A 27,823-nucleotide genomic window follows, 5' to 3' on the forward strand; every position below is an offset into this window, starting at 1 on the left:
ATTGATGTTGGGACCCACCTATTGATCTCTCCCTTCACTTTTATTCCTTCGCAATTGTAGTGGTTGTGAGCCTCCTTCTTTCTTTGTCTTCATAGATCCTCCTGTCAGCACGGCTCTTCCACCTGCAGCTCCTTCTAGCTATTCTCATTCTATGGAGCATTCTTATCCACAGATGACCTCGGAAAAACTCGACAGGTCCAATTACCTCAACTGGCATATGGCGGTTGAGACTTACTTTCTTGCTCGGGGTAAGCTCGATTTCATTAAGAACAATCCTCCATCTTCCATGGATCCCTCTTATGCTAGATGGCAGTAGGATATGGCCTGATTCGCACTCTTCTCTGGCGAGCATGGACTCTCATAATGTTGGCACGATGATGTGCCTGCCGACATCTAAAGCCATCTGGGATCACACATCTATTCTTTACTCTGGGGTGGATAACCTCACTCGCATTTGTACTACATATTCTGATTGAATACATCTCCAGCGTGGCGATTCTCCTCTAGCTACCTTCTATAGTCAGTTCGTCTCCCCTTGTCTACATATTCTGATTAAATACATCTCCAGAGTGGCGATTCTCCTCTAGCTGCCTTCTATAGTCAGTTCGTCTCCCTTTGTCAGCAGCTGGATGTCTTTATGCCCCTACACTGATCTGGCCGTTCTAGTTAGGCAATGTTAGTGTATGTATATGCTATGGGCATATCCGTCTTTTGTACATTTCTCATTATATATAAATACATAAGTGAGGGGGAGACTCCCTAACTCACAATTTCTTTCTCTCATTCTCTTCCTCAACATGGTATCAGAGCCCTAGGGTTTTGATTCCCTAGGGACCCCATAGCAGCCCCTCACCCTCCCTCTTCTTTTCTCCCTTCTCCTCTAACCCTAACCCAACATCCCCGCCCCCACCCTCTTTCTTTCCCTTCCCTTCTCCTCCTCCCACTGCCCCTCTTCCCTTTCCCCTAACTCCTCCACTCCCTGCTACAGTAAACTACCCCACCGCCTCCCCTCCCCGCTACAATACCCTAAAAAAAACCATTTCTATACCCTAGAAATTTGCTTCCACAGCCTCACTTTCTCTGTCTTTTTTCTCCCAATGGCTTAAATCTCTTTTACCTACTTTCGTCTTCTTTTCGCAGCCCCAATCTTATATCCCTAGATCTGTGTGTCTTCATCATGTCAGCAGGGGTTTCTTTCATGCCCTATTTATCATTTGTCTCTCTTCGGACCCGCAATCTCCATTATTGATTTCTCTCCTCTCCGCCTCGGCATCGTTTCTTCTCGTCAGTTGATTCTCTATTTGATTATTTACTCATGGATAGCCCCGTTATTGAGGATCCCTCTCTCTGGCGGCCCCCTGTGGCTACTGTTCCTACGGCTCACCCATCCTCCTCCTCTTATAATTCTCCGTCTTCTTCGAGGGATGGTTCTTTTCTTCCCATGACCACAGTCAAGCTTGATGGTTCCAATTACCTGAATTGGAAAGTGGTTGTGGAGACCTATCTCATTGCTAGGGGAAGATTTCTATTCTTCGTCGTGACCCCCTCCTTCTAGTGATCTCACTTATGATAAGTGGAAGCAGGATGATGCCCTTATCTGTACTCTCCTCTAGCAGAGTATGTCCCTTGAGATTTCCGGGACCCTGATACACCTTCCCACTGCTCGCAAGGTTTGGGATCATACTGCTACTACCTTCTCTAGGAAAGGCAACCTCTCTCGAATCTGTTCCACATATTCTCAGTAGATGAACCTTCGCCGTGGAGACACTCCTCTCTCGACCTACTACAGTCAGCTTGTATCCCATTTCCAGCAGTTAGATGTTCTTATGCCTCTTATGATTTGACTACGGCCGCGCAGCAGCGTGATTAGATACGTGTCGTTCAGTTTCTCGAGACTTTGGGTCCTGAGTACATGCATCTCCGTCAGCAAATATTTGGATCTGGCACGATGCCCTCTCTTTAGGAGGTTTACTTGCGTGCCCAGCAGTGTACTCTTGGGGACTCTGTGTCGGCTCCTTCGGTTGATATTAGTGCCACTGCTGCCTATGGCGTAGGTGACCGTGCTACTTGGGGTGGAGGCACCTTTGGTCATGGCCGTGGCCGTGACTCTGGCCGTGGTGGTCGTCGCGGTGGACGTGATCTTCCTGCAGGGCGTGGTGGACGACCGCGTCCATATTGCTCACATTGTCGTTGTGAGGGACACTATATGGAGACTTGCTATGTTTTGCACCCTGAGCTTCGTCCCTCCTCTGAGGCTCATTTTGGCCGCTCCGCACACCTCGCTGCACCAGATTCTTCTGAGCCCTCTGCTTCCGTTCCGCCCAGCACTAGGCCTCAGGCTGATGGTGTTTTTATGTCTCGTGCTGACTATGATGAGTTACAGCATCTCAGGTCTACTAGCCATCCCCCGACTACAACTTTTGCTCAGCCAGGTAGCTCCCCTGCATCTCTTCTTACTAGCTCCAGCTCCTGGATCATTGATTCTGGAGCCTCCAATCATATGATAGGTACTTCTTCCACACTTCGTTCATTTCGTCCACTTTCTGATCAGTCCATCACACTGGCTGATGGGAGCTCCACTCCTATCTCTGGTGTTGGTGATATTTCTCCTCGTGTTGGACTTACATTGTCCTCTGTTCTATGTGTACCTAAGTCACCCTTTAATTTACTCGCAGTTAGTCAGCTTAGTATTTTATTCCTCTTATTGCTTGTTTCAGGCTCTTGACTGGGAGGACGATTGGCTTGGGCCGTGAGATAGATGGGCTTTATTGTCTGGACTATAGCCCTTCTCGTACCATTTTACATAGCTCCAGCGACGCATATCAGTGGCACTGCCGTCTTGGACATCCCAGCCTTGATAGTTTGCGACGGACATCTATAGTTTCTTCTTCTGTTACCCCCTTGACGTGCGAGGCCTGTGAACTTGGGAAACACCATAGGGTGTCCTTCTCGTCTAGGCCTGTTAGTCGGGCCTCACACCCTTTTGATTTAGTGCATTCCGATGTATGGGGTCCCGCACTGACTACCTCTGTTTTTGGACATCGTTATTTTGTCATTTTTATTGATGATTATTCACGTATGTGTTGGCTTTATTTACTGAAAGATCGCTCAGAAGTATTCTCTGTTTTTCGTACTTTTCATTCAGAAATTACTAACCAATTTAATTGCGCTCTCAAATGCCTTCGCACTGATAATGCCAGGGAATATTTCTCAAAATCCAATGGTTTTGAGGAATTCCTTTCCACTTGTGGTATACTACATCAATCTTCCTGTGCTCACACCTTTCAACAGAATAGTGTCGCTGAACGGAAAATGCGATCATTATTGGATGGAACTCGCACTCTTCTCTTCCAGATGCGAGTTCCCAAATCTTATTGGGGCGATGCAGTTCTCACTACTAACTATCTAGCCAATCGGCTTCCATCCTCGGTTCTAGGCGGCTCATCCCCTTTCTCAATTTTACGTCCTCATCATGAGCCATTTCCACTTCCTCCTCGGGTATTCAGGTGTGTTTGCTTTGTCCACAATCTTGGACCTGGTTTGGATAAATTAGATCCAAAATCTGAACAATGCATTTTCCTCGGCTACTCATGCACCCAGAAAGGTTATCGTTGTTATAGCCCTCGGATGCGTCGATCTTATGTCTCGGCGGATGTTTCATTCTTCGAGACTGAGCCCTTCTTTCTGAGCTCTCCGGATACGACCCATCTCTCTCATTCGTCAGATTATCCTCTACCGATTCCCGTTCTTCTTGACCCGGTAGTCTGTCCATCTCCATCGTCTCTCTTACCTTCTCCTTCTGTGGTTCTTGTTCCAGATACCTCTCCTCCCTTACAGGTACCTTCTTGGCCCCCGGCACCATTAATTAAGAAGACCTATCAGCGCCGCCATACCTCTACAGCTCATCCATCTCCAGCAGCGCCATCGCCAGCCCATCAGGAGCTCCCTCCTTCCACATCTGAGGTATTTATCGACTCTCCTATTGCCTCCCGCACTCGGTCTCATAGTACTGCTCATCCTATTCCGTCTTTTGTTTCATATGATGCTCTCACACCTGCTTTCCACAGTTTTACCCGGAGTGGGGTGCTACTATGGACCTTGAGATGGATGCCCTTTAGGCAAATCAGACTTGGGATTTAGTTCCACTGCCTCCTGGTGCACGCCCTGTTGGGTGTCGTTGGGTCTATACTGTGAAATATTTGCCTGATGGCTCTGTTGAGAGCCTTAAGGCACGCTTGGTTGCCAAAGGGTACACTCAGACGTTTGGGGTGGACTATGGCGAGACATTTTCTCCTGTGGCGATGATTCCTTCAGTGCGTGTTCTACTTTCTCTTGCTGTTAATCAGGGTTGGCCTCTACATCAGTTGGATGTCAAAAATGCTTTTCTTCATGGTGAGCTCACAGAGAAAGCTTACATGGAGCAACCTCCTGGGTATGTTGCTCAGGGGGAGATGTCATCCTCTGTGTGCCGATTAAAGAAAGCCATTTACGGTCTTAAGCAGTCACCTAGAGCATGGTTTGAAAGGTTCAGTGATGCTATTATGCGCTTTGGTATGAAACAGTGTGCAGTTGATCTTTCTTTGTTCAGCTGTTAGTCTACAGTTGGGTGTGTACTCTTGATAATCTATGTCAATGGCATCATCATCAGTGACAGTGATACAGTGGGATCTAGAAATTGAAGACATTCTTGCAAAATGAGTTCTCTACCAAGGATTTGGGTCGTCTTAGATACTTCTTGAGTATTGAAGTTGCATATTCGACAAAGGGGATTTCTCTCTCACCAAGGAAATATGTCTTAGACCTGCTTGAGGAGACAGGTTGTCTTGGAGTGAAACCTGCCTCAGTTCCCATGGACGCAAATGTGAAGTTACTACCTGAAGAGGGAGACTTGTTGATGACCCAGGCAGATATAGGAGGCTGGTTGGTAAACTTATCTACCTTACAGTCACACGCCAAGATATCTCCTTTGCTGTTGGTGCTGTCAGCCAACAGATGAGTTCACCTTGTACTTCACACTGGGCAACAGTTCTTTAGATTCTTCGGTATTTAAAAAGTGCTCCAGGTAGAGGGTTGCTATTTAAGAAACATGGACATCAGAAGATAGAAGGGTACACAAATGCAGATTGGGCAGGATCTCCAGCTGATAGGAGATCTACCACAGGATACTGCACATTTGTGGGAGGTAACCTTATGTCATGGCGGAGTAAGAAACATGATGTTATCTCCAAATCTAGTGCAGAGGCGGAGTATAAAGCTATGGCACACACAAGTGGAGAGCTCATTTGGTTACGCTCTATCTTGTCAGAGATCGGTTTCTCCCCATCATCTCCTTGTCAGTTATATTGCGACAATAAGGCAGTGATTCACATTGCCACAAATCCAGTCTTTCATGAGAGAACTAAACATATCGAGGTTGATTGCCACTTCATTCGGCACCGGATTCAAAAAGGAGAAATAAGCACAGTGTTCACTAGATCGGTGGACCAATTAGCGGATATGTTTACCAAGCCATTGAACATAGCTAAATTGAGTGATAATTGTAGCAATCTAGGAATGTTTGACATATACATTCCAGCTTGAGGGGGAGTGTTAGTGTATGTATATGCCTATGGGCATATCCGTCTTTTGTACATTTCTCATTACATAAAATACATAAGTGAGGGGGAGACTCCCTAACTCACAATTTCTTTCTCTCATTCTCTTCCTCAACAGGCAACAAGGACAGTTCCACGTGGAGTGGTGGCCGAGATGGTGGAGGCGGTAGTGGTCATGGTGGATGTGGATGTCCTTATTGCAGTCACTGTCAGGTGGCTGGGCATCATGTGGATACGTGCTATGCTTTACATCCTGAGCTTCGACCCTAGCTTTCTGCTCACATCATTGCCGCCTGTCTTCCTGATGCCTCTACATCCTCCTCCACCATCCCAGCGACACCTAATGATTCTTTCCTTCTCTCTAAGGCTGACTATGAGGAGTTTCAGCGCCTTCGTTTAAGCAGCCAACCGCCTACTGCGGGTTTTGCACAGCCAGGTACTTCACCTGCCTCTCTACTTATTAGCATGATTCCGAGGCCTTAAACCACATCACCGGTAATTCTACTTCACTTAGCTCCTTTCAGTCATTTCATTATGTCTCTTATTCTGTTACTCTTGCCAATGGGACCACTGCTCCCATTTCTGGGGTTGGGACTCTTTCCCCTCATTCCAGCCTTACCTTATCGTCAGCACTTTGTGTCCCCAAATCTCATTTTAATTTACTCTCTGTCAGCCAGCTTACCAAAAATCTTAACTGTTCTGTCTCATTTCCCCTACTTATTGTGTCTTTTAGGATCTCTTGACTGGGAAGACGATTGGTTCTTATCGTGAGGTGGATGGCCTTATCATCTTGACTGTAGGCCGTCGCCTACAATTTTGCATAGTTCCGTTGATGCCCATCAGTGGTAACGCCACCTTGGCCATCCCTCCTTTCAGAGGCTTTAGCAGACCTCCATTGCCTCTCACCCACTTCAGTCATTTCAGTGCGAGTCATATGAACTTGGGAAGCACCATCGTGTGTCCTTTCCTTCCCAAATTGTTAGTCGGGTCTCGAGACCTTTTGAGTTGGTGCATTTTGATGTATAGGGTCCCTCAAGGACCACGCCTCTTTTTGGATAAAAATACTTTATTGTTTTTGTGGATGCTTTTTCTTGTATGATATGGCTCTTTTTACTTAAGGATCGCTCTAAGGACTTTCATTCTTTTCGCACATTTCATGCTGAGATCACTAACCAATATGATTGCGCTCTTAAATGTTTGCGCACTGATAATGCTAGGGAGTACTTTTCTACATCAAATGGTTTTCAGGAGTTCTTCGCTACTCATGGCATCGTACATCAATCCTCCTATGCTTAAACCTCCCAACAAAATGGTGTAGCTGAGAGGAAATTGAGGTATTTACTTGATATGGCCCTTCTCTTTCAAATGCGAGTCCCTAAAGCCTATTGGAGCGATGCCATACTTACCTCCTGTTTCTTGACTAACCGCCTTTCCTCTTCGGTTTTAGATGGTAAGTATCCCTTCTCCATTTTACATCCTCAGGGTGATTCATTTCCTATTACCCCACGGGTCCTTGGTTGTGTTTGCTTTGTTCATAACCTTGCTCCTAGTCAGGATAAATTTGACCCCCGGGCGGAGCGCTGTGTCTTTCTGGGTTACTCTCGTACCCAGAAAGGTTATCGGTGTTACAGTCCTCAGCTTCGCAGGCTCTTTGTTTCCTCCAATGTTACCTTCTTTGAGTCTGTCTCTTTCTTTACTACTCCCACTGAGAGTGGGAAAGATATTCCTGCCTCACTGGTCCCTCTCTCTCTTCTGGTTCTTCCTGATCCGGTTGAGTCCCCTCCCACACCATTGTCGGTGACGGAGCCTCCTCCACCAGCTCCTATGAAGGTCTATCAGCGACGACCGAGCCCAAATGTCCCCCCTACGCCCGAGGCATCATCTTTTTAGCCGGAGATCACGAATGCTCCATGTCAGGTACCTCCCCTTCCTTACACTGATATTCCTGTAGATTCTCCTATTGCCTCACGTACACATTTCCGTACCACTGCACATCCAATTTCCTCTAATGCTTCTTATGATCATCTCACCCCTTTGTTTTGTAGCTTTGTGTCTTCCTTGTCCTCCGTCTCTTCGCCGAAGTCTGTGCACGAGGCTCTTGCTCACCTAGGTTGACGTGCTGCTATGGATATTGAGAGGGTAGCCCTTCAGGCCAATCATACTTGGGATTTGGTTCCTCTCCCTTCTGGTCAGCCTGTGGACTGTCATTGGGTCTTTGCCATCAAATACTTGCCAAGTGGGACAGTTGAGCGCCTTAAGGTGCACTTGGTTACAAAATGATATACACAGACTTTCGAGGTTGACTACACAGAGACCTTCTCATCAGTTGCCAAAATTTATTCTGTCAAAGTGTTGATCTCCCTTGCCATCAATAGAGGGTGGCCCGTATATTAGCTCGATGTCAAGAATGCCTTTCCCCATGGAGACTTGATTGAGAAGGTGCAAATGGAGCAACCTCCTGGGTATGTTGCTCAGGGAGAGATGTCATCCTTAGTATACCAGCTTCGGAAATTATTATATGGTCTCAAACAATCTCCTAGAACATGGTTTGGGAATTTAGTGATGCTATCATGCGATATGACTTGAAGCAGTGTGCAATTGATCACTCAGTATTTAGTCAGCGATATGATGCTGGGCATGTCCTTCTTGTAGTCTATGTGGATGACATTATCATTACAGGGAGTGACACAGTTGGCATATAGAGGTTGAAAGCCTTCATGCAAAAAGAATTTTCCACAAAAGACCTTGGCCGTCTACGATATTTTTGGGGATTGAGGAAGTATATATTAAGTCTCTCCCTCTCACAGAGAAAGTATATATTAAGTCTGTTAAAGTTTAAAAGATTAAATAACACCTTCTCTAACAAGCTTTTGGAGTAACTGGTATTTTCACATGCTATTAGAGCAAAGATCTTAGGGAAGAAAGAAGAAGTGTTTCATCCATCACGCCATTCTCATTTTTCTCTATCTCTCTCTCTCTCTCACACCATTCTATCGGTTTTATTTTCTCTTTTCTCGAGTTGCCGAAATTACAAATCCTATTTTCTCTCTCTAAATCCCTAAAATCTTTCCCTTTAGATTTTATCTCCTCATTTCTCTCCCCATCCTTTTCCTTTTTTTCGCAAATCTCTCTCCTCTCTCGGCAATCTATCTCTTTCCTCTTTCTTGTGCACGTTTATCTTCTTGGGTTTGCCATAAATCCCAAAAGAAAAAAGAAGGAAAATCTACTTAGTTGCCACAACCCTTGCCGAGAACCCATTTTGGGTTCTTTCTAGCTTCTTTCACCTCTCTTTATGTTTTAAATCCTTTCTTTCTTTCATGTTTTGAGTCTCTTCCCCCATCCACTCCATCCTATTCTTTGTCCTTTCTCCTCTCGATTCATTGTCTTCTGTCTTTTGTGTTGTTCTTCAAGGTGCACACCAAGTGTTTGGTGAAATGTCCGAGAAAGGTGTGGTGCCTTGAAGTCATTCATTTTTTGTTGAAACCCTCATGTAGTTCCATGGATGGAGTGTGTTGTATCTTTGTCTTGTTGTTGCCTTTTACTTGTCTTGTTGTTGTCTTCTTGTATCTCTTTTTTTATTTTGTCTTCTATATCTTTTGTATGATGTCAAACGCGCCCACTAAGTGTTCGATGGAATGTCCGAAAGAGGTGTGGTGTCTTATTTGTCTTCGTTCCTTTGTCTTCTTCTTCAGGTTACACCAAGTGTTTGATAAAATATCTAAGAGAGGTGTGGTGCCTTGTTTGTCTTCATTCCTTTGTGTTCTTCTCCAAGGCACCCACCAAGTGTTCAATGAAAGGTTCGAGAGAGGCATTAGGCCTTGTTTGTCTTCGTTTTTGTTGCAAGTTGAAGGTATTCGACCTTCAACTTGAGGAGGAGTGTTATCAAGGGAGTGTTGTTGTGTTCTCCTTATAATCTTCGTCATGTTAGTTGTTTCCTTTTCATGTTCTTGGCTTAGTTTTACACAGTCTTGTCCAGCTTTATGCCTTATCCTTGCCGGGCAATGGTTTCCCCATTGTTGGTCGGGTTTTTTGCAGGCGACAGTTTCGTTTACCCCATCTATCTTCTTTCTGGGAGATGGTTTCCCCATCGTTGGTTGGCTCTTTTACAAGTGACGACTTCGTTTCCCGTCGACCTTCTTTTCCGGGCGATGGTTTCCGCATGCTATCTTACAGGCGACGGCTTCATTTTCCCGTAGACCTCTTTAATGGGCGATGGTGTCCCTATCGTTGGTCGGCTCTCTTACAGGCGACGCCTTTGTTTTCCCGTCGGCCTCTCTTTTCCGGGCGATGGCTTCCCCATCGTTGGTCGGCTCTCTTACAGGTGACGGCTTCATTTTCCCGTCTACCTATTTTTCAGGACGATAGTTTCCCCATCGTTAGTCGGCTCTCTTACAGGCGACAACTTCGTTTTCCCGCCGACCTCTCTTTTCCGGGCGATGGTTTCCCCATCGTTGGTCAGCTCTCTCACAGGCGGCATATTTGTTTTCCCATCGACCTCTCTTTTCTGGGCGGTGGTGTCCCCATCGTTGGTCGGCTCTCTTACAGGAGACAACTTCATTTTTCCGTTGACCTTCTTTTCCGAGCGATGGTGTCCCCATCGTTGGTCGGCTCTTTTCAAACGACGATGTTCATGTCGTCGACCATGTCACCAGATGATGGTGTCTCCATCGTTGGTAGGTTATATTCTCCCTCATTTTCTTCCTATCTTTAGGCGACGATGTTTATTTCGCCGACCTTGTCACCAGACGATGGTTCCTCATCGTTGGCTGTTTATCTTCTCATTTTCTTCTTCTCTTCAAGTTAAGGTTTCCCCGTCGACCTTGTCTCTGATGGTTTCCCCATCGGTGGTTATTTTTTCTTGGCATTGTGCCTCTTAGTCGGTGTTCCCACTCGTGGTGCTTCGTTGTTGTCAGGTGCGCATCTTTGGTGTGCCTATTTTGCTTAATGGATCACTGCTATTTCCTTGCCGAGGTGTCATCGTTTGATCCTTCGTGGTTTGCAGATGTATTTTCCGGACTCTCATTCAGGGGGAGGCCCTGTTTTTAATTGCTCCCGCCGTCATGCTACTTCAGGGGGAGCTGTTTTTTTTTTTTTATGGCCGTTGATCTCGATGCTGTTCATGGTGGCCGTTGTCTTTTGTTTATGCTTTTCATTATGTATTTACCACATCAGTTTGAGTGTTATACCAAGCTGGATGTGTGTATGAGATTATGTACTTTTTGTTATTTCTAGTTGTTGTAGTAGTTTTCTTTGTACCAAGTTGGAGTTCCATAGCATATACACTCCAGTTTGATTGGGAGTGTTGAATAACTTGTATTTAGGGTAGTTTAGTTATTACTTGTAGATTAGGGGTATTGTAGACATTGGATGCCCTATTTAGGGCCTATATATATACATCATTTACATGAGGAGCTCCCTAGTGGAGATTCGCCATCTTCTTCACTCCTCTTCTTCTTCCTTTCTTCTAACCCTAGACTCCATTTCTAACATGGTATCAGAGCCAAAAGGTCCTGAGTTCAAACCTCCTTGATAGAAAAGATCCACATGTAATGGCCAAACCCAAAAAGAGGGGCCGCATGTGCCATGTGTAGGCCAACTCTAAAAAGAGGGGCCACACGTGAGGGGGAGTGTTAAAGCTTAAAAGATTAAATAACACCTTCTCCAACAACTTAAGCTTTTGGAGTAACTGATTGTTTCACACGATCTACTAGATGAGACAGGATCTTTGGGTATGAAACCGGTTGCTATCCCCATGGACCTAAATACAAAGCTTTGTCGTCTTGTTAGATGACCCTGGCAGGTACCGACGGCTAGTTGGGAAGCTTATATGCCTCATAATTGTTAGATGAATAGGGGTATTTCTGTAACTTTCTTATTATTAAGTATAAATATAATTGGGTAGTGAGTTAGAGAAGTCTAATGACTCTCTTCTCTTGTGGATTCCCCTGTTCTCTCGTCACGTCTTCTTCTTCTCCATCCTTCATTCTCCATGTGGCTGTCTAACATGGTATCAGAGCCATAGTAGATTAACATATCATTTTTCCTCTTTTCTATTTTTCCTTTTCTTTTCCCTCCTCCTTAATCAACCCGCACCTAATCAGCCCTAATCAATCCTAACCCTAATCTAATCTACCCTAACCTAACCCTAACCTAACTCTATGATGCTATAGCCATGGTTTTAAATTTCGACGAAATCCGAAATTCCGATACCGAAATTTTCCAAAATTCAATTTTTCGCCATTTAATTTGGTCCGAAATTTCGATTTAATGACATTATTTAATTAAAAAAAAGTGTTAACAAAATTTCGGCCGAAATTTCGGAATTTCGATCCGGAATTTGGAACCAAATTACCAAATTTCGGTTTTCCAAAAGTCCAAAACCGGTACCGAAATCGAAATTTTAAACCTTGGCTGTAGCACCCCCACCCACTTCCCTTATCTATGGGTTGAAGCAATCTTCGAGGGCATGGTTTGGTCATTTTAGTGTTGCAGTTATGCGTTTTGGCATGAAACAATGCTCGGTTGATCATTCGGTGTTTAGCCATCACTCCAGTACTGGATATGTTTTCTTGATTGTTTATGTCGATGACATCGTCATTACTGGAAATGATCAAGACAAGATACATAGATTGAAGATCTTCCTTCAAGAAGAATTTGTGTCAAACGACTTGGGTTTTCTCAGATATTTTCTTGGAATTGAAGTTGCTCACTCTAAACATGGTCTTTCCCTATCACAAAGGAAGTACACTGTAGATGTTCTAGAGGAGACAAGCTCCATGGGAATAAAACCAGCATTTATTCCTATGGATCCAAATGTAAGACTCCTTCCTGAACAAGGAGAGTTATTTGAGGATCCCACAAGAGATTAATGGGAAAGTTGATTTATTTGACTGTTACCCGACCTGATATTTCATATGCTGTAGGAGTGGTTAGCTAGTTTATGAGTTCTCCTTACACATCTCACTGGGCTGCAGTACTTCAGATTATTCGATACTTGAAAGGCATGCCAGGAAAAGGATTATGCTTTAAGAAAAATGGACATGAGATAGTAGAAGGATTCGTAGATGCTGATTGGGTTGGTTCTCCAGCGGACATGAGATCTACGATTGGCCTGGTTATTATACTTTTGTTGGTGGTAATATGAAGTCCTGGAGAAGTAAAAGCAAGATATTATCTCCAAATCTAGTGCAGAAGCCGAGTACAGAGCTATGTCATATACAATGGGAGAGTTAATTTGGCTACGTTCTTTCTTGTCAGAAATTGGCTTTCCTCCTTCAAGACCTTCACGGTTGTATTGTGATAACATGTCAGCTATTTATATTGCCCACAATCCCTTTTTTCACGAGCGAACCAAACATATTGAAGTGGATTGTCACTTCATTCGCCAGCAGATTCAAGGAGGAGAAATTTGCACCATGTTAACTAGGTCTCCGATCAACTTGCGGATGTGTTCACCAAAAGCTTTGGGACCTGCAAAATTGAAAGATGCGTGTACCAGGGTAGGAATGTACGATATATACATTCCAGCTTGAGGGGAAGTGTTAGATGAATAGGGGTATTTCTGTAACTTTCTTATTAAGTATAAATATAATTGGGGCGTGATTTAGAGAAGTCTAACGACTCTCTTCTCTCATGGATTCCCCAGTTCTCTCTTCACGTCTTCTTCTCCATTCTCCATGTGGTTGTCTAACAACAGTCACTCGCCCATATATTTCATATGTGAAACAACCAGTTACCCCAAAAGCTTAAGCTGTAGGAGAAGGCGTTATTTAATCTATTATACTTTAACACTCCCCCTCATGTGTGCCCTTCTTTCTTTGGGTTAGCCAACACGTGGCACATGTGACCCCACTTTTGGGTTTGGCCATTGCATGTGGATTTTGCTATCAAGGAGGTTTTGAATCCAGGCATTTACTATGATACCATGTGAAACAACCAGTTACCCCAAAAGCTTAAGCTCTTGGAGAAGGCGTTATTTAATCTTTTATACTTTAATAATATGCAGTGGGGGTTGTTAGTCAGTTCATGAGTGCTCCTCGTACGTCCCACTGCACAGTTGTGATTCAAATTCTTCGATGCTTGAAAAATGCACCAGGGAAATGACTGCTTTTCAAGAGACATGGCCATGAGAAGTTAGGAGGAGTTTGTAATGCAGACTGGGAGGGTCACCAACAGATAGAAGATCCACTACAGGATATTGTACATTCGTTGAGGGTAACTTAGTATCATGGGGAAGTAAGAAGCAAGATGTAGTAGCCAAATCGAGTGCAGAAGCCGAATAACGAGCCATGTCACATACTACTAGGGAGTTTATCTGGTTGTGCTCCTCCTATCTGAGATTGGCTTCTCCTCCTCGTCCCCGGCCCAGTTGTATTGCGACAATAAGGCTGCCTTTCACATTGCCACCAATCCTGTCTTTCATGAGCGAACCAAGCACATAGAGGTGGACTGCCATTTCATAAACCAGAGAATCCAAAAGGGGGGTATATAGACTACTTTCACTCGATCAGCAGATCAGCTAGCTGATGATTTTACTAAGTCTTTGAGTAATGCTAAACTAAATGATATTTGTAACAAGCTAGGAATGCATGATATATACATTCCAGCATGAGGGGGAGTGTTAGAAGTATATATGTGCCTAAGGGCAATTTAGTCTTTGTACTCTTTTCATTCTTTATATAAATACATAAGTGAGAGGGAGCTACTCTCCAACTCACTCTCTTTTGTCTTCTCTTCTCTTCTTCAACAGTATAGAGCTCTGGAAACTCTAAAAGTAAATAAATAATTAATGCACTTTGGTGACTTGTATCCCATGGGGGGGCACCCTTGCAGCTAGTTTTTGCAAGGGTGCCCTTTAGTTTAGCATTCCTCACACACACACACAGATATATATATATATATATATATATATATATATATATATATATATATATATAGAGAGAGAGAGAGAGAGAGAGAGAGAGAGAGAGAGAGAGAGAGAGAGAGAGAGAGAGAATGGTTTCTACTAGATTAAAATACAGTGGGGGCCCGCATTGTTTGGGTGATCCAAAGCATTCATTTGATGGGCCCTCATATAGATAGGGTGTGCCCAAAAAATCAGCTTCATAGGATCATCCTAACCCTTCGAACCGTGGAGGCAAAAAATGGACAGATTTGTGAAGGTTTATACACGTCCATTTTACCTCCACAAATCGTAGGGTTGGGATGATCCTGTGGAGCTGATTTTTTGTGGACACCCTATCTATGTGAGGGCCAATCAAATGAATGGTTTGGATCACCCAAACAATATGCCCTCCGCTATATTTTAAGCTAGTGTGTAGATAACTTATCTACACTTGTGTGTAGAAACCGTTTTCTCATATAAATATGTATATCTATATACTATATAGGAGAAGAGAAAAGGAAAGGATTTTTTGAATTATTTGAAAATTCTATGAGAATTACACAACACTTTTTTTGACTTTTTTTAACAAAGGCACCCATTCAACCCACATATTTTCAATCCTACCCCGTCCTTTATACTTTTTAACAAAGGCACCCATTAAAGCCACATAATTTCAATCTTACCCCCCTCCTTTATGTTTTTTTAATAAAAAATCTATAGGGTGATCTTAACCATCCGATTTAAGAGGAACAACATATTATGGAAACCTCTATAGATTGGAGGGCTAGGATCAGCCTATGGAAATGATTTTTGGGGCACAACCTATTTATGTTGTGTTCCATCACATGGACGGTTTGGATCAACCTATGATGTGGTCCGTAAAGTTCTTTGTTGGCCCGTGCATCGCACGGGGTTTTTTACTAGTATATATATATATTTTCACATCAACATCCACAAACGATAAACAGGTAACCACTTTATCAACCATATCTCTAAGCTGGGACTCAAACTCTGAAAACAGTCATCAGATCTCTAAATGTAGGCAGTATACACTCCCATTTGAATATTTGATGCTCAGAAGGTTTCTGTGTTCTTGGATGCAAAATAAGAAGTAAATGCTTCTCATAATTCTGCTTGGCTGTATCAAAACTTAGAAATAAATAAGATACAAAATTGCATACAACCTTCTATTGGAACTACAGAATTGCAGATAAGCAAATGACACAAAACACGTAATGTAAGACTATAATATGGATTGGAGAATACCAATTTGCTGCCAGGTCCAAGGTAATTATCATACTCATGAATCATTTCGTTAACATCTGGGCGCCATCCGAGCATAAGTATGCACTCTTTTGGTCCTTTATTCCAATCCGAAGTCTGCATAGACAAAACCAAACAAATGATTTAGGGTATAATGCAGCCAGAGATTTATTTATTTTTGTATCTGATCAACATCATACCTTGGAGCCTCGCTTTGAAGGACGCTTCACAATATTCTCAAGACGTGCTTTCTTCAATTCAAAGGTCTGATGGTCTGATATATCATTTTTATCTAGAAGTTCCACATTTTGGGAAGTACGATTTTCTTCTTCCACAACATCTGAAAATGAAACTGGTAGTTTTCTTTTACCATGAACAGGTGCAATAAACAACAACTGCAAGCAGAAAGATAAAAGGAATTAGGGAAGTAGTGAAACAAATCACTTACTGAATGCATTTACATGATTTCCCCAAAAACATTTTCAACTACTTCTCAGTGAATAATCAATACGAAATTCCCTATCAATATTGGTGAAATTTATTGAAGGAAATCTACGACCAGTGTATCAGATCGAATGATCTACCACAATCCAGTGTCATGGGACTCATGGCATCACATTGTTGAACTACAAACATAGGGGACAATAAGTGAGGTTGAGAGAAGTGTTCTATCTAGCCTCACGGATATTCTCTAATCTTTTATTTATACAACATATGAAAAAACCAAGAGCAGACAGGGGAAGGAGAACCATAGTAACGTTGAGAGAAGTGTTCCATCTAGCCTCAAGGATGTTTCATTATCTTTTATTTGTAGAACACATGAAAAAAGATACTATTCCACTCACAAGTAAAAATACATAAAATGAATAATCCACCCTTACATCAAGTGTTAGAAGAGAAGAAATGAGAAGGAAAGAGTGAGTTGGAGATAGCACCCCCTCACTTACGTATTTATATAAAAAGAGAACATTGTACAAAGACCATCTTGCCCGTAGGCACATGCACACTTCTAACACTTCCCCTCAAGCTGAAATGTAGATATCATACATTCCTAGATTGTTACAAATATCATGTAGCTTAGCTTTACTCAAAGCTTTGGTGAAAACATCAACTAGCTGGTCCATAGATCGAGTGAAGGAAACGCATATCTCGCCCTTTTGTATTCTTTGGCATATGATCTACCTCTATGTGCTTGGTTCTCTCATGAAAGACAGGATTGGTAGCAATGTAAATAGCCGCCTTATTTTTTTGAAAGATAAGTGAATAGCAACTTTATTGTCACAATAAAGCTGAGATGAATAGATGAAGGGAAACCAATCTCAGATAGGAGAGATCACAACCAGATGAGCTCTCCAGTCGTATGTGACATGGCTCGATATTCTGCTTCTAAGCAAGATTTGGAAACCATGTATTGTTTCTTGCTGCGCCATTACACTAGATTACCCCAACAAAAGATAGTATCCAGTGGTGGATTGCTTATCTGCTGGAGACCCTACCCAATCCACATCACAAAACCTTTTCCTGGAGCGCTTTTCAAGTAGCGAAGAATCTAGATAACGGAGTGGGAGGTGCGTGGTGCGCTCATAAACTGGCTGACTACCCCCACTGCATATGAGATGTCTGGCCGAGTAACTGTGAGACAAATAAGCTTACCAACAAGTAGTCGGTACCTGCCAAGGTCATCCGCCAAGTCTCCCTCTTCTGCAAGCAGTTTTGTATTTGGGTCCATGGGAACAACAACTGGTTTGATACTCAATAGAACCTGTCTCCTCCAATAAATCTACCACATACTTCATCTGCGAGAGGGAAAGACTACTACCAGAATAAGCTACCTCAAACCGCAAAAATATCTCAAACGCCCCAAGTCTTTTGTGGAAAATTCTCTCTGCAGGAAGGCCTTCAACCCCTGTATGCCAACTGTGTCACTTCCTGTAATGATAATGTCATCCACATAGACTATGAGAAGGACAAGCCTACCATCTGAACGATGAGTAAAAACAGAGGGGTCAACTGCACATTGCTTCATGCAAAAGTGCATGACAACATCACCGAATCTCTCAAACCATGCCTAGGAGATTGTTTGAACCCATATAAAGATTTGCAAAGTCTACCACTGAGGAGGACATTTCCCCCTGAGCAACATACCAAGAGGTTGCTTCATATAGACCTCCTCAGTTAAGTCGCCATGGAGAAAGGCATTCTTAACATCAAGCTGATATAAAGGCCATCCTAGTTGACAGCGAGGGAGATAAACATTCTCAAAGATGTAATTTTCGCAACTGGGGAGAAAGTCTCTATGTAATCAACCTCAAATGTCTGTGTATAGCCTTCGGCAACCAAGAGGTCTTTCAAACGCTCAATTGTCCCATCAGGTAAGTATTTGATGGCAAAGAGCCATCGACAACCCACAGGATGAGCACCAGGGGGTAAAGGAACCAGATGCCAAGTATGGTTGGTCTGAAGGGCGGTAATCTCACTATCTATAGCAGGACGCCAACCTGGGTGAGCAAGGGCCTTGGGCACAGACTTCAGCAAAGAAACTGAGGAAGAGGAAACAAAACTACGAAACAAAGGAGTGAGATGGTCATAAGAGACAACAGATGAAATATGATGTGCAGCCGTACGTGAGTGAGTATGTGAAGCAATGGGAGAATCAACAGGAAAATCAAGATGAGGTAAAATAGTTACCGAGATGAAGGGGCCGGTATCTCTGGCTGAGAAGACGTCGCCTCGGGCATAATGTGATGGACATCAGGCATCAGACGTCGTTGATAGACTTTCAGAGCAGCTGAAGGAGGAGCGAGAGGAGCAGAGGAGTCGAAGGCAGCGGCAATGGTAAAGCGGGTGAACCTTCAGGATCAGGTAAAACAGGAACAGGAAGATAAACTTGAGGGTTGGATACAATGGGATTGCTCTAGCAGGAGCAGTAAAGTAGGAGACTGACTCAAAGAATGTGATATCGGCGGAAACAAATAAGCATCGTAGACGAGGACTATAACAATGATAACCTTTCTGGGTGCGAGAATACCCTAAAAAGACATCACGCTCTGCCCGAGGGGCCAACTTAACGTGGCCAAGTGAGAGGTTGTGAACAAAATAAACACAACCAGAGATTCGCAGAGTGAGGGAAAATGGATCCCTCTGATAATGTAAGATCAAGAAGGGGGAGGTGCCATTTAAAACAGAAGAGGGGAGACGATTAGCCAGGAAGCAGGCTGTGAGGATGGCAACGCTCCAATAGAGTTGAGGAACCTGCATTTGAAAGAGAAGAGTACGTGCGATATCAAGTATCATAGCTTTCTCTCGGCAACACCATTTTGCTGGGAGGTGTAGGCGCAAGAGGACTGATGAAGAATGCCATGGATAGAGAAGAAATCTCGAAAATCAGTAGAGAAGTACCCCTGAGCATTATCAATGCGCAAACACTTAAGAGGACAATCATATTGGGTAGTAATCTCAGCATGAAATGTCTGAAAAGCATGAAAGACTTCAGAGCGGTCTTTAAGGAGAAATAACAAAGTCATAGGGGAGAAATCATCCACAAAAATAACAAAATAGCGATAACCAGAGAGAGACTTGGCCCTAGAGGGACCCCATACATCATAATGTATGAGCTCAAAAGTAGTAGACTCTAAAAGAAGAGTTAATGCGGCCCATGAAAAGAGAGATCTACATTGATTCTGGAAAATGACTATCCGAGACGTCTTTAGAGGCCGTCGACCTCCTCCTACGACGTGAGTGGTCCCTGGTTTCCCAGTGGAACCATTAATTTGCCCTTGCAGCTTCAACCTGGATCTCAATGTGGTTCATTTCCAAAATTTCCTGGAAGCAGGAAGTCTTTGAATCATTGGGGATCCTTAATATTTGTTGCCGAAGAACTCTCAGCTTGTTCGAGCAAGGTGGCGACTCTAATAGACCTCACTGGGTTTCTCCCAGATCCCATTCAGGGTCATCGGGTAGTATTGAGGACAGGGAGACTCGATCAAGACGTCTGGAATTTGGGGCCAGAAGAGTCCCTGGACGAAGAGCCTCTAAATTTAACCGCCGTTTGCCTTCCAGTGGTAGTGACTGGATGTGTCCAAAATGTCAGTACATAAATTTTTGCTCCCGTAACGCCTGTAGAAAATGTTTAGATCTTAAATCCAAATTGGCCCCAACCATGGTTTGGAGACCTAAAGTCGGCCCCTCCCAGGCTGAAATTCTTTCTGATCCCTTACCCCTGGAGGTCCCAACTAATGTCAAGGAGGAACGAAAGCAATATCTAAAGAGTTATCTCATTAGGACTTTGAAATCTGCATCTTGGCGGTTGGAAGACGTTTGGGAGTGGGCTAAAAATTGTTGGGGTTTGCCGGATCTGTAGAAGCCCTTCTCTATTAACTCTGTCGACATTCTTTTCTGCTTTCAGTCAGAATCCTAGGCGAATGCAACCCTCATGTGTGGAGGTGATTTTTTGGGAGGATTTCCCTTTTCTCTTCCACCTTGGTTCCTACTTATAACACGGGAGCTAGAACTGTTAGGATAAGGTTCTATGATATTCCTCTTCATGCCTGGTCATCGTGAACTGTGGAATTTCCTGGGCAGCATCTGGGTCAGGTGATCCAAACCCAACTTTTTGGTAATCACGACCATTGCATGTCTTTTGCATCAACATTGGTATTAACCCCCTAGTGGAAATCTATACCCTCATCCATTAATTTAAGGGTGGAATCCTGCATTTATTCTATTAGAGTTAAGATGATCTCTGAGGATAGCATTAATAGTATGGCGATATAAGTTATGGGGGAATCAAGCAGTAAAGACAATTTGGACGCTTGTGAGGGTCCTGAACAGATCTCCGGTGCCAAGTTACCGGCGATGGATGACTCATCGGAAAGGGGGATGAGCTCTAATCCCAATACCTGCGCACTTGACAGGGAACCGTTGGTGGGACCCGGTTTGAATTTTGAATCTCCCAAGCTTACCGCCATTGTCTCATATGTTATGTCGGAGAGTAGAAAAGCTGATGCGACTGGAAAGTGGGACCAGATTAAGAGTGGTTCAACACAGAAAACATTAATTGCAGGGTCTCGTGGAGAGAAAGGAAAGGCCTTTCGAAAAGATATTGCTGAAAGGTGTATTCTGACCTCGGCAAAGGACAAAAAGGCACTAAAGATTAAAACTAGGTTCCATAATGACAAGAAGTCTAAAATAAAGCGCCTGTGCTCAGGAAAAGTCAAAGTACACTGGAGGAACACTAGCTCAGATCCATAGGTACTAGCCACTCGGGGGCCTTTCGGCCATTATTAGAAAACTCAAAGGAATTGTTAGAAAAGAAAATCACAGGGGGAAGAGACTAACTGTCAAATCTCAGAAGCTTCTCCAAAATTTCGACGCTATCACTTTGCCAGCTATGTCAGAAAAAAATCGACCCAGGAGGGATGCTCTCCGCCCATTTAGGGCTTTTCGTTTGAGGACGGAGATATTGAATTGTTGAAAGACCTTTGTTACAATGAAAAACTTGGTAGGAAGAAATCCCCGACTCCCTGTGAGATTTCTGTTAGTCCGCTAAAAAAGCGATGGGCTCAGCTAAAGATCTTCCATCAATTTTCTGGATCCTGCTTCGGAATCGACTAGCGATAAAGAATTGCATGTTCCTCTTCTTGATCTCCCCGTATTCAGTAAGGTTCTAGAAAAGGAAAGACGTATGCGGCAGCGTCTTTGGGAGGAGGAAAGAAAAACTGCTATCAGAAACCTGGAAACCAATCGATCTACCTTGACTCTGGGGAATTCAGGTCGGATTGAAGATTTGCAAGATGGGGAGCCCCAAATTCGAAAGGACTCTAGAGGTAAGCCAGTGTAGGTTGATCATAGTTCTGATGACTCTAGAAGTAGGGGATCATGCTCGGAAGAGTTTAATGACCTATTATCGGTAGGGGATGTTTTCGAGATTACATATAAGGAAGATTTGGGGGCAACCAAAAAAATGTTCCTAGCAATGAAGGAAAGAGATAAGGAAGAACAAAAGGTCAGGGCTAAAGAAATTTGAAATAAGCCTGCAGTAGTTGTTTAAAACAAGTCTGGAGTAGATGTTTAAATAGATTAATGTGCAAGTTGGGCGTGGGTGTTCCCCTTGGTACAGGGCTTGAGGTAACTGCAGAATCGTTTTAGTCTGGTGAGTCTGGTTGAAGTTACAGGATTTGGGTTGTAGGAGAATAGGGAGTAATCCCCTCGATTCCACTCAGGGTTTTTTTTTTATTAAATTTAATGTGATGCTGGTCGCCATCCAAGATTTTATCTCCAATAGCCAAAGCTTGAGAGATTCGTTCTTTCGCTAAGGTTATCCAGTTTGAATGCGTTATTCCAGCTGACTCTCCTGAAAATGATATACCTTGAGCCTCAGATTTTCAGATGGTTCGAATTCTGAATTAGAATCTTGTAGCACTGGTGGTTTTCACGAATTTAGGTCTCGTATAATCTCAAGAAGTACTTACTTAGCAAGATTAGAATTTTTTGTGGTCCAAAAAGACACAAGTTAAAGAGTTGAGGAAAGGAATGAACAATGTATAAAGGAAAGGATTACGTATACAATAGAATATGTATAGTTATTGGGATACGAGCCATATAAAAGAGGAAAGGAATAGTTGAGATTTGTAATTTTTTTTTTTTTTTTTGAATTGGCTTCGGGTATGCCCGTGCTAATTCACATTAATATTTTGTAATTGCAGGCTGAGATCCCTGGTCCCGATTGTTTTTGAATATTAATGATATTTGTCATCTTTCAAAAAAAAGTAGTAGAGACTCGACTAACGACTAAGGATGGAAAGGACACACGACGATGCTTCCCGAGTTCACATGACTCGCACTGGATGGAAGGAATATGCTAAGAATAAATGACGTCTGCTGAAGTTTTTGGAGGGAGGGAGGGGTGATGCAGCACCGTGAAGAAAAATTGAGGAAAGGGGAGAGAAATAGACGAAAGGGGATAGAATAGGGGAAGAAGAGATGAAAATAACCAGAAGAATAGACGAATTTAGGGAGAGAAGAGAAGAAATCAGAAGAGAGAAGAAGAAAACCAGAATTAGAGGGAGAAGAATCTTTATTCAATATCAATAATCATAAAAAAGTTACAAAATAAGCTGTAAAGAGGCCTATAAATAGGCAATTAACAACCTAAAAGATAGAAACCTACTAAAATAAGAATTCCTAAAACACTAAACTTCCTAATTCTAAATAACATGGAAAATAACATTCTAGAAACTAATAACATGGAAATAAAAATATGAGAAACTAAATAATACGGAAATAAATCCTAATATCTGCATCATTCTCCGCCGCTTGAAAAAGAATTTGTCCTCGAATTCTAGTCCACCTGGGTCAAAGATGTAAACAATCCACTGAAGTAGTAGAACGCGTAATCCGGCGAAAGCAATCATGATATCTAACGCTCGAGACAATCGGGAGAAGCATTTGTAAGGTCAGCGGAAGAAGAGGGAAGAAAGTGCCCATGTAGACTCATGCGAACAAAATCTGCGCTGGAGAAGTAAACTAGCTGGGAAGATCGCAACGTACCCCTCCTGGATCGGCAAAACGGTTATGGGCAGTATCAATCCATGATCAGCATCAAGATGGTCATCTTGTGCACTGAAATCCGCGGGCTCGACCTCCATAATCATCTTGATCGAGGCATCTACTGGAGAAGCAACGCTATCAGTGTGCTCATGTAATGATATGAAATCAGCATCCTCAATGATCAGCTCGTGCTGTGTATGCTCTCGTAATGCCTCAACGATCTGGTCACTCGGCTCGGACTTAGGCAATGGATCAGCCTCACGTGGATTTGCCACAATATCTGCCTCAGAAGAGTGAAGCTCTCTCTAGATGATCGGCAATCGGTGCGGCAGAAATCTCAGAAGCATCATGCGCAACGATGTTGATATCAGCAATCAACCGAGTCTCTAACTCTTGATCGTCCATCTCAGAGTCTGAATCTGATGGAATCAAAGGCTCAACATCAATTATCTCATCAATACGAATACTAGCATCTGGACCCATAAGAATATCAGCGACAGGTAAGACAGATGAAGTAGTGGAGCGGCTCTGCAAATCTGACTCACGCATGCGACGCTCTAAATTCTCAGCCTCAATTTTAACTTCGCGATGAACGGAAGAAGGGGCGCGATCAACGACTGAGATGGCTCTTGAAACTGTGCTGAACACTGCTGTCCGCTGCTGAAAATAGACTGAATGCGCTCTAAAGTTGTTACGAATAACTTTCGTGTTGAGGTCGAGGGCCAATTTTGAGCAGAAATAAGAGAGAATTTTCTTTCCTTTTCTTTTTTTTTATTTTTGTCGGGGGGTGCCTGAAGGAAAAAGAGGGGGGTTGAATCTAGTAGTACTAATATGCGAGCAGGGGGGGGTGCCCAAAGGAAGAAAGGGGGTGTGGGAAAAGTCCCTTTTTTAACTCACGTGACAGATTGTCACGTGAAACTTAAAGTGAAAAGGGGATGTCCAAGGTGAAACAAGGGGGTGTAGATAATATAGCTAGTAGGTAGGGGGTGCACGATAGGAAAAAGGGATGGTTATAAAAGACTGAGAAAGGGTGATCCAAGTAAAGAAGGGGGATGGTATTGTAGAAATGGGGTTATTAATATTAGTTGAAAATGAAACAAATGGTGGCCAAGGGAAGAATGGGGTTGTTTTATTAACCAACTATTAAAATAAAGGAAGAGGGTCACCTTTGACTGCTATAATACCTGGCAGCTTCTAACAATATGTTGCTTGCTTGAGAAGGAAAACTGTACCTCTTACTAAAGTAACTTGACTTGCTATACTTATCCTTTGTCTTTTATGCCAAGAGTACCTCTTTTATTGACTACTGAAGGTGGACAGTCTTGGAGAGTCACGATGCTTTCCTCTTCTCATGTAACTTTCTTTTTTTTGTTTTGTCCAACACAACAAGCTACATCAACTTTCTAAATGCAGAAAGTTCTTTAGGCAACTCCCAAAATTTCCTTCTTTCAGAAACTTGTATAGCAAGTAATCTCTAAGAGATAACTTCCCACAAACAGAAGAAGTTTTCTGCCTCCTCCCTGCAACAAACTAGCCGGAAAAAATGGCGGATGAGCAAGGTACGACTACTTTTTAGTGTAGGTTGGAAGCCTATCAATGGTGGTCTTGGGGCTGTTTGTGCGGTGACGGATGAGCTGAGAAGTTGTTCTGGTTGTAGGTGAGCTTCGGGTGAGGAAATCTGATGGGTTGATTGGCTGGGTTTTAAGGGGATCTGCAGCTGGCTGAAAGTAAGAGGTTTGGGGGACTGGGTTTTAATGGTTGGTGGTAGTGAGAATAGAGGGCAGCAAAGTGGCTGAGGATGATTGATTCAACTGGTTGATAAGAAAAGGCAGCAAGGAGGTGGTGGAATCGGTACTGATTTGGGAGGATAAAACAAGGGGTTTAAGGTTAGGGTTTTGAAATATGTAATTTGGGTTGGAGAAGATGAGGACTGGGGGTTAGAGAATTGGGGGTGAATCTTGTGGGTAAGAAAAAAAAAATTCTGTCGTGGTGTTAATTTGGACAGATATATGGTGGGTGATTCGGACTAGGTTTTGAAAGGTGGAGAAATTGCACGGAAAATTCTTGGATCTTTGGATTGCTTGGATCTTTAGCTTTGATACCAAATTGCAGCAGCACACCGTGAAGAAAAATTGAGGAAGGGGAGAGAAATAGACGGAAGGGGATAGAATTAGAAGAATAGGGGAAAAGAGACGAAAATAACCTGAATAAGAGATGAAAATAACTAGAAGAATAGACGAATTTAGGGAGAGAAGAGAAGAAATCAGAAGAGAGAAGAAGAAAATCAGCATTAGAGAGAAGAATCTTTATTCAATATCAATAATCATGAAAAAGTTACAAAATAAGTTCTAAAGAGGCCTATAAATAGGCAATTAACAACCTAAAAGATAGAAACCTACTAAAATAAGAATTCCTACAACACTAAACTTCCTAATTCTAAATAACATGGAAATAAAATCCTAGAAACTAATAACATGGAAATAAAAATACGAGAAAGTAAATAATACGGAAATAAATCCTAATATCTGCATCATTTACAGCCTAAAAATAATGTGCAGTTGCTTTTTGAAGATTTGGTATCAGAAAACCTACACGTGACTTTGATATCAAAAAACCTACACGTGACTTGCTTTCCCCTTCCTCTCTTTTTTTGAAGCTTATCACTTACCTAAACAAATGTGCAGTTGCTTATCGTGCAAGCCAACAAATCCGAGAATAGTAAGAATATGGATGCGGCTCTTCTTCCTCCGGAATATTGCAAAAGAGGACTGGGTATGGTGAGTTTGTTGTACTGCAAGGGGCTTGGTAGAAAGAAGGTTGAAAATTTGCAGAGAATAGGCTTGGTAGAAATCAGTTTGGAGGACTGTTGGCGATTCTTTCTGTGATATGTAAGGAAGATGAAAGGACTAGGTTTAATGGACTGATTGGGGTGAATTTCTGGGTATGGGAAATTGTAACCAAGAGGGCTGATGAAAACTGGTTTGGGTGGTCGAGATGTCTGTGGAATAATGGGTGCCTACCTTCTTGGGGAAAAGGGGTGGTGAGATGGAGGTATCGGCTGGGTTTTAGGCTAGGAAAATAATATGGGATTTTGGGTTGGATTGGGAAGCAAGTAGAGGCTGGGATGTTTTGGGGTATTTTTGGCTGATCTCAGGGCTATTTCTTGTGAAAACAATCAACAACAATGATTTTCTTTTTAGCAGCAAATCCGAAACTTCTTGGAAGAAACTTCGGGATAATGAAGCGTAGGTTATGTGGTGGCTGATTAAAAGCAGATTCTGGATGGGGTTTCTGGTGGTTGTTGGGTGTGGGGTTTTTTGTATGGGTTAGGGGTTTCTCAGGTTAATGGAGAATAGGGTTTAAAGGGTTGAAACAAGCAGAGGGTTGAAAGTTGGTCTGGCTATCAATTTGAACCATAAAATTGTTCCTCGGCTGGTAGATTTCGGTGGCGATTCGTGGCTCAATCTTCAAAAACTCGGATCTTTAGCTCTGACACCAAATTGATGTAGCACCGTGAAGAAAAATTGAGGAAAGGGGAGAGAAATAGAAGAAAGGGGATAGAATTAGAAGAATAGGGAAAGAAGAGACGAAAATAACTTGAAGAAGAGACGAAAATAACCAGAAGAATAGATGAATTTAGGGAGAGAAGAGAAGAAATCAGAAGAGAGAAGAAGAAAACCAGAATTAGAGGGAGAGGAATCTTTATTTAACATCAATAATCATAAAAAAGTTACAAAATAAGCTGTAAAGAGGCCTATAAATAGGCAATTAAAAACCTAAAAGATAGAAACCTACTAAAATAAGAATTCCTAAAACACTAAACTTCCTAATTCTAAATAACATGGAAAATAAAATCCTAGAAACTAATAACATGGAAATAAAAATATGAGAAAGTAAATAATACATAAATAAATCCTAATATCTGCATCAAGGGGTGGCCAAGGCGACAATGCCATTGATAGGCATCAATAGAACTATGCAACACAGCATGAGGAGGGTGACAATGAAGGTGATAGAGGCCATTCACCACACGACCCGAAGCAATCGTCCTTCCAGTCGAAAGATCCTGAAAAACACAATGAGAGGGGAAGAAAGAGACGGAACAATTAAGACTCATGGTAAATTGGCCAACAGAAAGTAAATTAAAGGGCGATTTAGGAACATAAAACACCGATAATAGGGTAAGACAAGAGGGAAGGGAAATAGTATCAATACCAGAGATGGGTGCAGTGGTCCCATCAGCCAGAGTAATAGTAGAGACTAGATGAAGAGGCTTAAACGAGATAAGGGAAGCAAGGTTACTCATCATATGATTGGAGGTGTTGGAATCAATGATCCAATAGCCAGATGTAGTAAGAAGCGAAGCAGGGGAACTACTGGCTGGGTAGAAGACGTTACAGGTGACTAGTGGTGCGCACGCAAGCGTAAAAACTCATCATAGTCGGCCCTCGAAACGTGAACATAGCCATCATGAGTGCCTAGGTCGGTGGAGAATGAGGTACAGACACCAAGAAGGCAGACAAATACGATGTGA

At 42.8% G+C, this 27,823-nt stretch overlaps 1 protein-coding gene across 2 annotated transcripts in view; it reads right to left on the reverse strand.

The window, feature by feature from the left end:
* LOC143887765 (ion channel POLLUX-like protein, putative (DUF1012)) overlaps positions 1-27,823 on the reverse strand; it is a 156,432-nt gene that overhangs the window by 6,326 nt on the left and 122,283 nt on the right. For both annotated transcript variants that reach the window (XM_077391940.1, XM_077391939.1), the window contains 2 exons: positions 15,942-16,136; positions 15,745-15,858 (listed from right to left, as the gene is read on the reverse strand). In XM_077391940.1, the coding sequence (XP_077248055.1) occupies positions 15,745-15,858; positions 15,942-16,136 (309 nt within the window). The remainder of the gene's footprint in view (positions 1-15,744; positions 15,859-15,941; positions 16,137-27,823) is intronic.

Source organism: Tasmannia lanceolata, unplaced genomic scaffold, assembly GCF_043159265.1.
Source record: "Tasmannia lanceolata isolate RefF3 unplaced genomic scaffold, GAP_Taslan_0.1 ptg000012l, whole genome shotgun sequence".
Classification (NCBI taxonomy): domain Eukaryota; kingdom Viridiplantae; phylum Streptophyta; class Magnoliopsida; order Canellales; family Winteraceae; genus Tasmannia; species Tasmannia lanceolata.